General features: G+C 35.0%; 1 protein-coding gene across 6 annotated transcripts in view; it reads left to right on the top strand.

Moving 5' to 3' along the window:
• The window catches only part of Rbcn-3B (WD repeat-containing protein Rbcn-3B), a 75,177-nt gene that overhangs the window by 37,170 nt on the left and 20,788 nt on the right, over positions 1 to 17,219 (top strand). For 4 of the 6 annotated variants that reach the window (XM_072532371.1, XM_072532370.1, XM_072532369.1 and 1 more), the window contains 12 exons: positions 179 to 339; positions 3,212 to 3,394; positions 3,501 to 3,569; positions 6,382 to 6,468; positions 8,270 to 8,439; positions 11,668 to 11,975; positions 12,291 to 12,420; positions 14,120 to 14,244; positions 14,360 to 14,513; positions 15,924 to 16,122; positions 16,281 to 16,457; positions 16,695 to 16,821. In XM_072532371.1, the coding sequence (XP_072388472.1) occupies positions 179 to 339; positions 3,212 to 3,394; positions 3,501 to 3,569; positions 6,382 to 6,468; positions 8,270 to 8,439; positions 11,668 to 11,975; positions 12,291 to 12,420; positions 14,120 to 14,244; positions 14,360 to 14,513; positions 15,924 to 16,122; positions 16,281 to 16,457; positions 16,695 to 16,821 (1,890 nt within the window). The remainder of the gene's footprint in view (positions 1 to 178; positions 340 to 3,211; positions 3,395 to 3,500; positions 3,570 to 6,381; positions 6,469 to 8,269; positions 8,440 to 11,667; positions 11,976 to 12,290; positions 12,421 to 14,119; positions 14,245 to 14,359; positions 14,514 to 15,923; positions 16,123 to 16,280; positions 16,458 to 16,694; positions 16,822 to 17,219) is intronic. The other 2 variants (XM_072532372.1, XM_072532374.1) reach the window with 2 other exon arrangements.

Below are 17,219 nucleotides of genomic sequence, written 5' to 3'. Positions count from 1 at the left end.
TATGTTACAAAATTAATCAAAATGGTGTAAACGTGTTCCAGAGTCGCTTATTTTCTTGTGTTAAATTGTGTTTTACAAAGAAATCAGACAACTCTATAGATGTTAGGTTATAGATGATTCTGTATTTAATGATATATAATTTAAGATATATTTTTCTTTATCTTTATTGTTTTTATAGAGGATTAAGGCACAGAAACTTGTCAGCAATAAGGCATGCGACTCAACGAGGCCTCCATCAATTACAGATGCTTGGAGCCCATACGAACAATGATGACCCCCATATGCAAAGAAATCATAATTCCCCGCTTTCCATTCAAGGCCTAAGAACAAATCCAAAAGGTAATGCACATTTTACTGTGTAAATTGTATGTTTTTACTTATTTTATTTGTTTACTTTAAAGAAATTACAACAAAATTATGTTAACACAGTATACTTCAAAAGCAATTCCCAGTGCTTTATGAAAAAGTTATTCTTTAATTAAAACTTTTTCGCAAATTTTTCGAATCCCGAATTTCCAATTTTAAAGTTATTATGTACTAGAATTTTCTGGAGTAGTCCACCTCTAATTCGCCTCTTTGGCGGGTCGATCTCTCCCGCGCTCGATATCGCTGGAAGCCTCTAGTCGCTTTCGAGATGCAACCGTTACATGGGCCACGCCGAATGCATGTTCGTAACACTGGTCCCCTCTTAGATATGGGCGTCCCGATCAGCAACTCAGGACTAGGCCCAGGATGGCGGAATCTACAGGACTCTCTAGCTCTGCATGAACCCCTCAGAAAGAAATAACAGTCTACTGTCTTTAAAGGACACTATCTCTTCGGATTAATGCAACACACAGTAATTCGTACGCCGGTTTCTCGGAAGATCACTTCAAGCATGCTTCTGACAATCTTAAAATCCACATTTTCGAGTGCATGGCCTATCTTGGCTAAGGCCAAATTCTTGATGTCATTGCACACGATTTTCTTCAGATTAGTTAGAGCACGCCATATATCCTCGTAGCTTGCTCTGTCTGTATACGACTTCCTGGTCACCATATACAGCAAAGATCGAGGACCATCTTCTAATCTCAGTACTCTTCCAACTTTAGGCTGCTGATTTCTTAACTCGTCCAAATGACCGAACTTCTTATAAAATACGGATGAGATTCTTTTAGTCGTCTCAAGATATTGTGCAACACAGTGGGCTAGAGAGACGTTATGCGGAACGCTAAAAAGATCCTGCTGAACTTCTGTGGTCACGCCGAATCTAGCACTCTTTCTCTCTGCGTAATTTGACATAAATTCATTAAATCTTGGTCGCCAGTCATCTTTGATCTCATGTTGAAGGGTTCGTGCTTCTTCTGTTTCATTTGAGCCAGCATATGGTGCAAGACGATTTATGTGAACTACTTTTGGTTTACCTTTCGGCAACTTCTTAATTCGGTATATTACGTCATTTATTCTCTTTTTAATTTCATACAGACCTTCCCATTGTCTTTGCAGTTTCGGAGACAAACCTCGACAACGTTCTGGATTATAAAGCCAAACAAGATCACCTACTTCATAGCTTTCATTCTTGCATCGCGAATCATATTGATCTTTCATTCTGTCGCTGGCTAACTGGATGTGTTGTTGGGCAAGTTCATGAATGTTGTTCATTCTTAACTTCAGGCGGTCGGCATAATCTTTGCTTGCAACATGTTCTTCGGAAGGTCTGCAGCCAAACTCTAGGTCGCAGGGCAAACGAACTTCACGACCTAACATCAGGCAGATTGGAGTCTAGCCTGTAGTTTCATTCACATACCGGCCGACCGGTAGGCCATTATGAATAAATGAATGTGCTGGTCTCAATTTCTTTGATGTTCTGATACAACTTTGGATAAGTGTTTACCCATCGTTCGGTTCATCCTCTTGACCATTCCATCTGATTGAGGATGCAGGGGTGTCGTTCTGGTCTTATTGACACCAATCAATTTACAAACGTTTTGGAAAAGGGTTGACTCGAAGTTTCGCCCTTGGTCGGAGTGGATCTCCAAGGGAACACCAAATCGGCTAAAGAATTCTCTAACAATTACCTCTGCAACGGTAGCAGCTTCTTGATTCGGCATCGCATAGGCCTCAGTCCATTTCGTAAAATAATACATGGCTACCAGGATATATTTATTTCCATCATTCGACTCTGGAAGTAAACCTGCAATGTCGATTGCTACTCTTTCCATAGGACTACCAACATTGTACTGTTTCATGGGTGCCCTCTTTTTACCAACTGGACCATTACTGGTTGCACACAGTTCACATTTCCGGCACCATCTTCTCATCATCTTTACAGTTCACCCAATATAACCGTTCTCGAACCTTTTGCAGAGTCTTCGTAATATCAAAGTATCCACCTGATGCACCGTCATGCAACTGACGCAATACTTTTGACACTTTACTTTTAGGTACAATCAAAATCAAAGGTTCTATACAGAAGATCATCTTTTAGCACTAGGCAATTCCATTGGCTCCAGTAACACTTGACTTCGGGACTACATGCACTTATGCCTTGCCAAGAAGGTCTTTCACTTCGACGCATCCAATCCAATACTCTTTTTATACATGGTTCATCTGCTTGAGCGTCTTGTAGCTGTTGAGGCTGCCATTGATCATTAATGACGGTGGTTCGTCTCCCGGGGCAAAGTCGTTCTTCTAATTTCAAACAGTGATTACAATTTGCACTTCACGGCCGTCTTGAAAGAGCATCAGCATTTAAGTCAACTCTTCCAGCCCTATGTTCGATCTCGTAATCATATTCTTGTAATCGTTCTAACCATCTTGCCATCTGGCCCTCTGGATTACGGAATTGTAGAAGCCATTTTAGAGCGGCGTGATCCGCTAAGTATTTATGGAAATGCTCGCAAGCCTTCACTACGCCTAGCAATTCTCTCCTGGTAACGCAATAGTTTCTTTCTGGTTTCGACAAGACTTTGCTAAAGTAAGCGATGACTTTCTCCTGCCTATCTTGGATTTGGGAGAGAGCCTCCACCGATTACAAATTATTCAACAAAAACATTTTTATTGCCTATATCTTTTTAACATAAAAAAATTTTTTTCGAATTAAGAGTTTTCTTTGCGCATACATTTTGTACTTATCAAAATCTCTTAGATATGATACACCTTTATAAAAAGTTTGATTTGTTTATTTGAAGTTACAGTTGAGATCAGTAAATATAAATATTTTTTAACCTAGATCCTGAAAGCCATATATTATTCTTCGATATTGAAGCTTTAATAATCGAACTTTTAAGTGAAGAATACGAAACAATGTCGCCAGGAAGTCTCGAAGCAGCCGGTTTAATAAACGCCTCGGAATACCTCAAAGTCGCTGCTTTAACACAAAGTGCCAGTCCCGACGCTCATAAAAAGATCGTAGGTAAGTGCTTTTTTTATATTGCATGGTAATATTTTTAGTTTAAGCGTAAAACGCTATAACGAAAGGGTAATTCTAAAATCTAATTCAAAATATTTCTTTATGCAAGACTTTTTCGGGAAGATGAAAAATAAAGCTGAAAATATGGAAATGATCATAAAGGAAAAAGACAAACACGGTAATTATATTGTAGTCCAACCATATTTTGAAATTTTTTTGCTTATTCTTTTTATTTTGCTATTTTCATTAAGATAATTTCTTATTCCCCGATCCCACGCTTTTCATCGACATTACGTTCTTTTTGATTTGTAACTTGTATTTTTGTGGATTAAAACTTCATCTGTTGTGAAAATATGGTGATAAATAATTATATCTATAGAGTTATTTCTATAAGACGAAAAGTAAGTATTACACAAAACAAATAAAAGGTAAACAGCACAGTAGGTACGGAGATATAGTGACTAGATCGATATAAAAAAATGAGAATCACATTTGTAGGCAGTAGGTTCTCAGAAATGTGAATGCGATAAAGCGACGACATTGTTCAACCTCCACAGGAAGTCAAGATATTATGAAGACAAATCGTCGGATGATCAAGAGTCCCCAATACACTTTGTACATAATAGTTTTTTTTTCCCATCGAAAAATTTAGGCATCGTTTAATTTGATTGCTCTCGCCTTTCATATTGCTCACAACACTAAAATACGTATTCACTGCTTCGATAATCTAATAGAACAAAAAAAAATTGTGTGGCAGTTCCACTGGACGGTAGAAGTTATACTTCTATACACACAAATTTTTATGGGAGTCAATCTGCACAATCATTACACATGTAATGCTATAGGTGAGAGAGAGCAGAAAGAGAAACAGAATTGGGTATATGGTGCATCGTTTGCTGTATATAAACAACATTTGACTTGACAATAACATTTGACAAAAAGTTTCAGTGTTTATGAGATAACTTTTTGTGTCCATTATTATTTTTACTTATTTTTGCTTTTTTAAGTATTTATTTCAGAAAGTCATGGCATTTCGAACATTTAATTTAAAATAATTGTTATGCATAATTTGGTCACTTTAAAGTACATTATGAATTAAATCATTAGTTAAAATTAGTACATCATTAGTAAATCATTAGTAAAAAAAAATTCATTTGTACCCTTAAAACAATATTTTAGTTAAAAATGTAATGTAGTTAAATAGAGAATTAAATTCTCCTTCAAATGAGGTGTCGCAGTATACCAATTTAAAAAAAAATAACGGATATGTCACTACACCCACACCGGCGACGTCATCCCTACTCCATGTACGTTATAAGATGGGTAATTTATAACAAAAATCGACATGTTTCGGGATTTCCCTCAAAACTCAACGGTTCTCGAAATAATGATAATATTCCATAATTTAGCCATTCACTGTATACATATTATAAACTATATTTAAATTATATAATAAATAATTTTCTTTACAGTTTTTAAGCATTATTTGTTTTACCTCTTACTTTTTGATTTGGGAATAGTTAGTTTAAAATCACATTATGTGTAAAGTATTTAAAGTCTATTCAATACTTGTTAATTTAAGGAGCTGCATTAAATACCGTCATTTTAAAAAAGTATTTAATATTCGCTTAAAGATACATTAATGTATTTACATTTACGGATATATACATATTATAAACTAAACTTAAATTCTACAATTAATAATTTTCTTTACAGTTTGTAAGCATTTGTTTTTCCTTTTACGGTCTGATTTCATTGGATTTTTCTTGAGAATCTCCAAACTATGTTTAAAATTTACAGGTTTCTTAGTAGTTTGCTTAGAAAGGTTGGCTGCAAATTCTCTCTTACTACCCTCTCTGGAAATGGTTAGATACTTTGCAGGATTAATGATATCTTCCTTGGCTTGACATCTTTCAATTTCCAAAGCATCTCGAAGTTTATTTCTTAAAACGCTATCACCAAGACAAATGCTCTTGAATCTCGGATATGATCTTACACTTGCCAATAAAGATAATGGGTCCAATAACCTACAAAAAGAAAAAATGTAATACAATATAATATTAAAATATCGTTTAAAAATACTAAACAAAAGCTTACCTTAAAATAGTACACCACATTTTCACAGGAAGTACAGTCAACTGAAAACAGGACGCTGCTATCACCGGTAATAAACGAAACATCTCGAACGCAATAAAATACTAACACTTATCTACTCGAAGGCACACGCTGAACTGACACGTCAGCGATATGGCGCTCACAGTGGAGCACCAATCGATCAAGAATGTTGACCAAATATCTCTCATGGTATTTATTTCTCTGCTTTGGTTACTTTTATCCGCCTGTTGGCTTGTCTGTATCTGTATGTGTCCGGTATTAGTTATATTTTTTAAGATTTAATTTTAGTTCCTAATGATGCTTTTTCTATTGAATCATTCATTTTCTGTTGAACATTGTACTTAGTTCTTCCTTACTTATTGGTATGAGTAAACTTAAGATACTGTAATTTTTTGCGTTGACGCAGATTTCTTTATTGTCCCATTTATGAATTTGAAAATATTATCCAACGTCACAGTGCTCTAATTCTCATTGAATGTATTTTTAAATCCAGGTCTAGCTGGACCTACAGTTTAGTATATTTTATAACTAAGTTTCAGTTTTGTTTTAACATTCTAATAAGAGGATGTTTTTAACCACCCTGCTTAGTGTATACTAAAAACAAAAAAGGAATTATTGCAGCTAATCATACTCTCGCATTCACATGTTCTTTTGATCTATAAAAAGGAGTTCTAAATTTCAAATAATTTACAAATTAAATAAAAGAAAAATTAAAAATACTTAACTTGTTTTAGTATATCCACAAAAATACAACTAGTTACTAAGGGTTGTGAAAATGGCTATTTTCCTACCTCTTTTGATTACTGATTTGTTAGATTTCGATTTTGTTCCAAAAATAATATCTTCCCAAAAAGTGAAAAACCATGTTTTTGTAGGAATTCTTGCCAAAATGAAAGAAGGTGCAGAAACAGCAATAGCAAAAGCGGAAAGTGTTTTAAAACAATCAGGAGATCATTTCAAAGGTATTTTATATCAACCTAGCGATGCGCTTTCGATTCTTTTGAGTCATTTTGAGTTTTGTTTTTGTACATACTTTTTTGCTTATGGGTTTTTATTTCAGAGATTTTATTTACTTTTATTTTGTAGTTAATAATACCAATGTTTTGTCTACCTTTATTTTTCGTTTATTATTATTAATATTTTATTGTTATATGTATGGAAGCTTGCAGAATAGGTGACGTTGCATGTAAATGATGAGTTAGAAACCAGTTGGTGACATCTTTGTAATCATTATCACTGATTATGAGATAGGTGGTTGAATAAGAGCGTAACAAGTGACACGTAATGACAGACGACAGCTGATCGTTGACGGTTACATCGTACTTTTAATTCTATACACAGAAAATGCCGGACAGAGAAGTGGAGAGTAAATTTTTACCGGTCAAACCTGATTTTTAGGAGAGTTTTAAATGAAAATTAAAATAAAAATTCAAAATTCCTGCACCAATACTGATTTTCAATAGTCGTAGCTTCCAATAATACAAGAAAAGACTCTGCCAAATTGCCAACTTACTCATCATTAGGAAATTTGCTTACTTTTTCCGTGGAAAAGACACTGCTTTCTCTAAGGAAAAGGGAGATCTACAGCTTGTTTAAATCTTTTTTATATATTAGGATTTGTATATATTAGGATTTTTAATTTAAATTGGGCGTTTCATGTTGTATAACTCATAAGGTTTTTATTTTATAGTCGTAGCGCAGTAAATAATTTTTTTAGCGTGTTTTTCTAAAATCATGTTTTTAATATGATTTTGAAATTACCATAACTTATCACTGATATGTCATCGCATATACAAATGCAGAAGGTGTCTTAGATCGAATAGAATCGGACAATAAAAATAACACTAAGCCTTATTGGTGGGCTCACGAAATTGAAAAAGAAATAGAAGAAAAAAGAAACAAATAGCACTTGTTTTGATTTAGAATCATAGTGATAGAGCCAAGTCTCATCCATAGTGAGGAATCTATGACGGTCAGGAAAACGCTCTAAATGTTGCTGAGAAAGTCGCAATACTTCAGTCAAAGTATTGTTTATACTGTCCAATGACACCTTCATCAATGCTTGTGCGATCACGTTTAAATTCAGCAACGCATTTTTCACTGTACTAATTGAAAGCGAAGAATCCTTATACACTTTCAACATTCGTTCATACATTTTCTTTGCTTTTAAATCTTCAAAAATTAAAAATTCAATCACTGCACGATACTTGATTTTTTCCGTTGTATAAAAATACTCTGATACGTCGATACTAAATGGCTTGTAAACAAAGAATGAATTGACAAATTCAAATTAAACTTCACGTGCGTTCATATGAAGAGTGTACTAACATAACAAAAAATTAGGCTAGTAGCAACGCCATCTCTTATCGAACCGTAAATTATATTGAACAGTCTAGTGCAACAACAGAACAGGATCATTGAATAAACACTTGGGATAAAATTAATAAAAGACGGAACACTGAAAGAAGCAATGTTAGATAGAAATACCAAAATAACTATACTGTTTAATCAACTATAAGGATCTGCGAGTCTATCAACAACAATATCTTATTAGTTATACTGGGGGTATTTATGTCTTGTGTTAATTCGTGGGCTGAATCTAAAACTATATTTTCGCATGCAAATATATGATTACTTTTGTACACGTTATACAATTTAATATTTGTTGTTATTCGCAAGTTTGCTTTAGCCAGGATAGTATGAAGAAATGGGTTCACCAATATTTAAATAAAAAATAATCACTACAGTCTTATATTTTTCTAGATGGAAACGAAGCTAACTCAAGAAACAACAAACCGAACTCTCTCGGTCCTCTCGAAGCTAGTCATGGAATGGAAATAGCTCAGCTGTTGCTATCTTTGCTACATTCGTGGGGCCTTGACAGCGATTTGGATAGAGTGTGCCAAGTTAAACTTGGCTTACTACGACCAATGGTATGTTTATATTTTATTAAAAATATCTTTATACACCATCTTTATTCTTGGATATAGGAACTGCATCATCCACATACCAAAAAAATCTTTCTTTTTTGTATCCCTTTAGGATAGTTTGAGTCAGCGTTTTTTTTTTTATTAAGATGTATCAACAGAAAAATAAAATAAAGGTTTTTTATAATTATAAAGTTTACAGGCTATTGAAATTTCAGACCTCGGACTCGGTAAAAAGGTAAAACTTCTCGGTGGGTTAATCATGCCCTTAGTGGTATCAGAAGTGGAATGTTAATGTAAAAAAAATATTGTATAAACGATATGTAGACTCAAGATTTCACCAAACCTCTTTAAATTAAAATTGATAGAAACCCCAAATTGTTGATGCGTAGAAATGGGACTATAGAGCATATAAGTATTCTTTTGTGTCTATCCTTAGTTTCCACAATTTACCTGTGGTCAGATCTATGCTACAATGTCTAAATCACTTTAAAAGACCCCTGGGTGTATTAAGTGACTAGCATCCCTTGTGGCGTTGAGCCCTCGACCGGCTAGCCCAACTGATTTTCCATGTTGCACTTCGAGAAATAAATATTGTACTTTTTTGCCTTTAAATACTAAATCTGTGATACATAATTTCTGCTGACTCTACAGGGTCACGCAATAGGTTTTTCGACTGTTAACTCTCTTATTGTGTATTTGACATTGAACTGAATGACGCAATGTTTTGGTTATTACGATATTTCCAGGCTTCTATTTTAATAATTAAATGTAATATGAAAAAAAAACGAGAGAATTTCAAAGAAGAAAAATCAATAATATTAAACGATTAGAACATAATGTACAGATGTAGTAAACGGAATACATAAATTGGTTAAAACAGGAAAGGCTTTAGGCTAGCTGCCAAGGCCAAAATTATCAAAGCATACACAAATTGTCCATGTACCACGAAATGGAACTGATTATGATATGGTTTAACATATTTTAAGCCTCTGATGGGGCCATTGCCGATAGTCATATAACTTCCGATACTTCTCGAACTAATTTTTAAATAACTGTTCAAATAGTCGACTGCTATTCAGAAATCGCTATGCTATATTTTCGATTAAAAATACCCATAGACACATTTCAACGAGATAACAGAAGAAAGTGAAAAAATCCACATCCTTTTTAAAAGCACTATACGTTATTAAATTGTTGTATATACGAGCCCTAACAACTATATAAACTATATGCAAACTTCAGATAGTTGACATTATCATCTCTTATCATGTTTTTAATATATTACATTTTCGCAAATTTTTACCAATATTTTCCTATTCCAATCAGAAACTAGTTTTGGACGACCCTGGCTTTTACCTTTTTTTTATCCAAGATACCAGTGCCGCACCCAGGGGGGTTTTAGGGGTTACCCCCTCCCCCCCGCTCAGGACCCTATTCCGACACTGTTACTCACACATTTTTTTTTTTTTTTTTTTTTTTTTTTTTTTTTTTTTTTTTTATTTTTTTTATTTTTTTTTTTTAGCCCTTTTTCTATCCGAATTGTCGAATAAAGGCCTCTCCCATTTCTCGCCATTCATCCCTGTTGTGTGCTAGGCGTTTCCACATTGGTCCTGCGACTCTTTTGATATCGTCGCTCCAGCGCATTTGAGGTCTTCCTCTTGGTCTCTTCGCATCGTACGGTCGCCAGTTTCCGACTTCTTTGTTCCATCTACCATCTTCGAGACGTTCGTTGTGTCCAGCCCATTTCCATTTTAATTTAGCTGCTTGTTTCGCGGCGTCCTTTATTTTTGTTTTGTTCCGGATTGCTTCGTTCGTTTGCCGATCTATTAGTGAGATACCAAGCATCTGTCGTTCCATGGCTCGCTGAGTTTTTCGAATCTTGTCGATGTTCTTTTTTGTGAATGTCCAGGTTTGAGCTCCGTAAGTGAGAACGGGAAGGATACAAGAATCGAACACTTTGGTTCGAAGGTTTTGGGGTATCTTTTTGTCTTTCAGTATGTATGAGAGCTTTCCAAATGCGGCCCATCCCATTCTTACTCGTCTGCTTATTTCGGTAGTTTGGTTTTCTTTGTTTACCTTGATATTCTGACCCAGATATATGTATTCTTCTACATGTTCCACTTTTGTTCCTTGGATGGTTATCATCGGTTGATCATCTTTATTCGACATTAGCTTAGTTTTACTCAGATTCATTTTCAGTCCTTTTTTATGGATTCCGTATGAAGCTCATCGATCATCGTCTTCAGTTCTTTCCAGCTGTCGGCTATTAGTACTACGTCATCTGCATATCTTAGATGGTTTAAATACTTTCCGTTTATCGACAGTCCCTTCGTTTCCCAATTTAGTGATTTAAAGATGTCTTCAAGTGCGGCAGTAAATAGTTTTGGAGATATGGTGTCTCCCTGTCTTACTCCTCGGTTGATTTTTATTGGTCTCGTTTTCATTCCGTTATCCATCGTGACTACCATTTCAGCGTGTTGGTATATATTATGTATTAATATCCTATATCTAGAATCTATTCTGCTGTTGACCAGTGCTTCCTCAATAGCCCATAATTAGTCCATAATTAATCACACATTTTAAGGACTCAAAATAGAGGTTACATCATAAAAAAAAATTCGGTGACCAACCAAAACCCTCCCCAGAGGCAAATTCTAGGTGCGCTACTGCAAGATACTTCATGTTTCCTCATAATGCTTAATCATATTCCACACTGTAGTTTTAGGAGTATTAATTTCATTTGCCACATCAAGGATTGTTTTATTGTTAATAATTTTTATCACCAACTCACGAATTTTTGAATTTGTAGAGATACCAGGCACCATTTTATTGAAATAATACAGCGATTCACTCAATTTGACAAGAAATAAATTGTGGAATATAGTTTGAAGTTTGTTAGAGTGTCAGGTTGCATTGTTTTCGCAGGCTAATTGTCTTTATCTTATGTGTTTTTTAGAAGTTACTTCATGCTGTCCCATTATTTAGTGCTCACTTATTTTTACATATTTTGATGATCTTTTGACATTAATATATTATGTGATTTGTATAAAACAATATTAATTACTTTATGTGATTACATATCATTAAAAATATTGCTTATTTAACATTATTATCAGAACTATGAAAAAAATAATAATTAACAGTCAAGTTCCTGAATTTGTTGCATATTTTATGTCAGGGCTCGTAAATTCTTGTTCTACTTGCGCTTTTAAACGTTTATAATGTTTATAGGTACCAATATCGTACGGAGTGCTGTCAAAAGCAAATCACATGTCGCTCTTCCTACCAACTTGGCATAATACAATTCCAGTAGATGAAGAATCGCTTCCCAACGATTTATCGATTACGAACAGTCTGCCCCCCGAACTGATTAGACAAGAACAAGTAACTAGAATATTTACCTCTCGAACGCATTGGGAATTGAGCACCACACTTACCACCAACCATCTGCTTGCGATCATTGCTTTGAGTCACACTTTAATGTCCATGAGCAACGCTACGTTTGTTCCTGAACAAGAAAGAAATCGAAAGTTGCATAGGTATGTACATATTAGTTGATCTAGTACAGTAACCGCCAATTATGGTAGAGTTTCGTCGCAGAGATTTTAAAATAATTATAACAAAGGTAATAGTAGCACTTAGCAGGAAGTAAAGTTTCAGATTGTTTTGTCTAACACAGAAGCGTGAGATAACTCGAGACGAAAATACGTGATTTCGCGCAACTCACCATAAATGGTGGTTTTTGTAGTGAAATATTTAATAACAACCATTTTTAACTGTTTTGTTTTTCAATTTTTCAAGTAATTTTTTAAGTTTTCAATCAAAATTGATGTATCTTTTTGTAATAATATTAGGCAGTCAACGCGTGTGAATTGGTCAAAAACGGATGAGGAACACGAAGAAATGTTTACACAACAACAAGCTCAGATCAAACAAGGATGGTCCCTTTTGGCTACTTTACATTGTGTGTTGTTACCGGATAAGGTAAGTATTATGTACCGATTTAAAATGAAGTAACATCCTTGCACTATAATCCTAAATTTTCTATGCTATTTACTTCGGGTCATCTATTTATTTAATGTCTGGTATACCACGCTTCTTTATCTTACATATACTTTGATAACCCAAGCACAAATATATTTTTAATAAAAATAAACTAGGCATTGCCAATATCAATACATTTCTTTTATTTTTTTGAATTTTTTTACATATTGCGATTAAGATCATGTATAACTTGAATGTTAAAAGACTCCCTAGTATTTTATGGGAGAGAAACAGTAAACATTGTGTCGCAAATACTGAAAGATTGACAAATTCTGTTTTACATTTCTGTCTTTATATAGGGTGATTCATTTAGAGGTACTTTTTTGTTGGGGATTTGATTGGAGATCGTACATGAATACTGTCATACTGACATTTCGCTTTTGTTCAGTATTGTTTGACATTTCATGATGGAAAGACTTAGCCCGGACAGTGTCTAGAAATTATTAAGTTCTATTTTGAAAATGGGAGTTCTGTGAGAAATGTGTTTCGTGCGCTTAGAGCAATTTATGGTCCACATAATCGGTCTACCGAACGTACAATCTGCTTTACAATTAGTAAGTTTAAAACCCAGTTTTCATTATTGGATAACACGCGACCAAATATACCACATTCAGCACGTACTGAAAAAGATATAACGGCGGTAACGATTAGTGTACTCGAAAATAATGAAGAATCGATTCGTCGCGGTTCTCAACAGCTTGGCTTGTCATATGCAACAACTTGGCGTATTTTACGTAAGGATTTTGGTTTAAAAGCATACAAAATTCAATTAGTGCAAGAGCTGAAGCCGACCGACCTTCCAAGTCGTCACCGTTTCAGTCGATGGGCTCTTGATAAGCTTTTAGAAGATCCACTGTTTTCGAGAAAAATTTTGTTTTCAGATGAGGCCCATTTTTGGCTTAATGGGTACGTTAATAAACAAAATGTCCGTATTTGGGGTGATGAACAACCCAAAGAGGCTCAAGAGTTGCCATTACACCCTGAAAAAACAATTGTTTGGTGTGGTGTATGGGCTGGTGGAGTAGTTGGTACATATTTCTTTCAAACAGAGGCCGACCAAAATGTTACTGTGAATGGAGACCGTTATCGTGCCATGATTACGGACATTTGGTACCTGAAATTGAAGCTCGTGGTCTCGGCGACATTTGGTTGCAAGATGGCGCCACTTGCCATACAGCCCGTGAAAGCATGGCTTTACTGCGAGAACGATTCGGTGAACCAATTAGTCCACGCTTTGGACCAGTGAATTGGTCGCCTAGATTCTGTGACATCTCACCTTTCGACTCTTTCTTTTGGGGCTACCTAGAGTCCAAAGTCTACATAAATAAACCAGATACGATTGAGGCATTGAAGGCCAATATTACTCGAGTCATTGGTGAACTACCAATCTAAATGGTAGAACGAGTCATCGAGAATTGGAACTTGAGAATGAACCAACTTAATCGTAGTCATGGCCAACATTTAAAAGAAATTATCTTTAAGAATGTAAAGAATGCTTCTTTTGTATAATAATAAATATTTTCAAATAAAATTTATTTTTTTCATTGTTTTTTCTTGTTGAAAAACGTACTTCTAAATGAATCATCCTTTATTATACTCAATATTAACTGTTGTTAAACTCGTATCATCTTTTAAATAGGTAGTAGAGCATGGTGCAAAGAACTTCAAACGACCGCAAGTGGAAATGATGGTCAAGAGGTGGCAACACCATTGCGTAGAAGTACGGGAGGCGGCGCAAACTTTATTGTTGGCTGAATTGTCTAGGTAGGCACAAGTATTATCTTCTTAATTCCAGTATGTATAACTTCTTAAACTTTTATATCGACAAAAATTTTGAGCTCATATTAATTTGGTATAATGGATATGTTGTTTAATTTAGAATGGGACCTAAAGGTAGAAAGCTACTGGTTGAGTCTTGGGCTCAGTATCTACCACAGTTTACTCATATTGAAACTATCAACCAGCAAATTAACTCTCCAGTGCCTCAGACGAATGGAAATATCAACCAGCAGCCTCACAGTCCAGATCCAGTGGTAAGTTTTTATTTACTCATGTGATTATATCTACATTACACATAGCATGTTTGTGCTTACGTCAGTTTTCAAAATCTCTTAATAAAATGTTACATAAACTGTATTATTTATTTACTATTTGTTAATATTTTGATTTCTGTATTGGAAGACGTTGTCAAGATATAATTTTAACGAAATATGGAACCAACTTCTTGCCGTAACTATACTGGAAGTACTGTATCCGCTTACTGGACCTTAGCTATCTATTTGGCGATCGTCACCCAATTCACTACCATCCAGAACAGAGATTCGATAAGTTGTGCATACTATAACATCAAAATGGCCCATGTTGGGACCAATGTAGCAAATTTGTGTGAAAGGCACACTAAATGAGCGCCAGTGTAACAAATTGTGGGGAAAGGATGTAACGAATACAATAGATAAAAACCATAAAACTTAAATAAAAGCTGAATTGTGCCCCTGTTTCGCCGCACCAACCTAAATTAGGTGTTTATTCTTCAAGATTTCAGGCTGGAGTGAAACCTTGTCCTGAGGACAAGTAATATGAAAGTTACAATTAGAATCGTTCGGATGTCAAGTCTCGACATATTGATTGTCCAGCTACTAATTATTGGCCATACAATATTGGAAATCCTGATTTATAGGCGAAAAGAAATAAATGATTAAGAAAAGACGATAGGTAACTTCGCACCATTACACATACCTCTGTCCCAAGTTTTAAGTATCGATATTCTTCTGAGACATCTGTCGAATATTTTTCCTTGCGTCTACCAAGCTCTCACTTTCTGGTTTCACTTCACTTTCACTTTCTCACAAATTTTCTGGTTTTAATGGTTTTTACGATTTCTTTATCTTTCTTCATCTTATGAAGATGTCTTCGTGTCCTTGAGGACTTATTTCTGTCCTCGTGTCTTATTCATTTAAACCTTTTTCTCCCAAGTCCTCCGCCACACAGTCCTTCAATATTGTCCTCTGCCATCCAGTCCTTCAATATTGTCCTCGGTTTTCCTCTATCTCTCTTTCCCTCAATTTCTAACAGCATGCTGTCACTACTTGTTTTAATGGTTATTGCAACTCATTATCGTTACTTACTAGTAGAAGCGTAGCATCTGCGACACCGTCGATATATATTTCAATTGATTATCCTGTAATACCTGTTATGTTGATAAATGTTTTTAGAGTCCATGTTAAATACGAGTGGAGATAAAATGCATCCCTGCGGACTCCTCTTCTTATATCCAGTAGTTCCTAAAGTGCATGGTCAAATCTAATTGAAATCTTTTGACCTCAATATAAGTTAGCTCAGTTTCATTACTACTTCTGATTCCGCAAGAGTTCAACTTCGCAAAATTACATGAATTTTTATGTCCCGGTGAATCAAAATCAAACATACAATTAGCTTACTTTCAGGATGAAGAATTTGAGGAAGAGGAAGAGGAACAAATACGAAAACCGTCAAGTTTGTCAGAGCTCAAAAAGAAACAATCCACAGCGGTGATAATTTTAGGGGTGATAGGAGCCGAGTTTGGACAAGACATCACTTGTAGCGATAATAATAAGAGACGTATGAGCGAAGAAAGAAGGAAGAGTTCCGTTGTTGAAGGTTTCGGTAAGATTAAACAGTTATTTTCTACAAAATATTGCTCCATTTTGTTGTTCTGTATCGAAGAAATATTTCTATTAAGGAAATAGTGTTTCTAATACTTACAATTTCCAAAGAAATTTAAAAAAATGCTCATTCTTCCTAATTAATATGGTGTATTATAGGTCCTGGCAACAACAATCTAGCAAGACTGACTTCGATGGCGCTGTCTCATTTATTGCTGGCGCCTCCTTCTCAAAAGTTACCAGCACACATTCCGTTGAGACGAGCTGCCATCGATCTCATAGGCAGGGGATTCACCGTATGGGCCCCGTTCTTAGATAATAGTAAAGTATTGTTAGGTGAGTAAAAGTATTTGGTTTATGAGAATAAATATAATGCATTAATTAAATTTTTCAATTAGTCGTAGCATATTATAAGTGCTAAATGCGATAACATTGACGAAAGTGACAAGGTCTGACTGCAATCGCTCACAATAGAGAAAATCAATCAGTAATCTATTTTACTATTCTTATTTTACTATAATTTTTTAGTATAACTAGAAGGAAGAGTTTTATAAAATTTAAATTATATTACAGGTCTTTTAGAATTGTGTTCGGAAGCAGATAGACTAGTTCCAAGTATGACGTACGGACTACCGTTGACCCCCCAGGCAGATTCGTGCCGGACAGCCAGGCATGCTTTGACTCTTATAGCGACAGCAAGGTAACTACTTTATTTTAGTGTTTGAACAATTCCTTATTTGTTATTTTGTATTTAATTGCTGTTATTGTCTTCTTAAGATGCCTGCAGATGACTATTTTCACTTCATTTGTGAAAATAGTCATTCACTAAATAGATCAGCGTTAGATAGTGAAAAACCCTTTCTAAGATTATAGAGCCACGAAATTCTTCGTTTGCCCGGACCACTTTTGCTTGTACTTTCCTTGGCAATATAAGCTGCAATAAACCATAGCAATGTTGATTTATCATTATGTAGCAGAGATATTTTAACTTGCGCTTCTTCACAGTTGAAACCGAGGATAGTCTCAAAAAAGCAACATAATAACACGACCTTTCTGTTGATACAACTCTGCTTGTGTATTTATGATTGTTAACCTTGA

This window comes from Diabrotica undecimpunctata, chromosome 5 (assembly GCF_040954645.1).
Source record: "Diabrotica undecimpunctata isolate CICGRU chromosome 5, icDiaUnde3, whole genome shotgun sequence".
Classification (NCBI taxonomy): Eukaryota; Metazoa; Arthropoda; class Insecta; order Coleoptera; family Chrysomelidae; genus Diabrotica; species Diabrotica undecimpunctata.
Note: the sequence above shows the minus strand (reverse complement) of the source record. Positions and strands in the feature narration are given on the sequence as shown.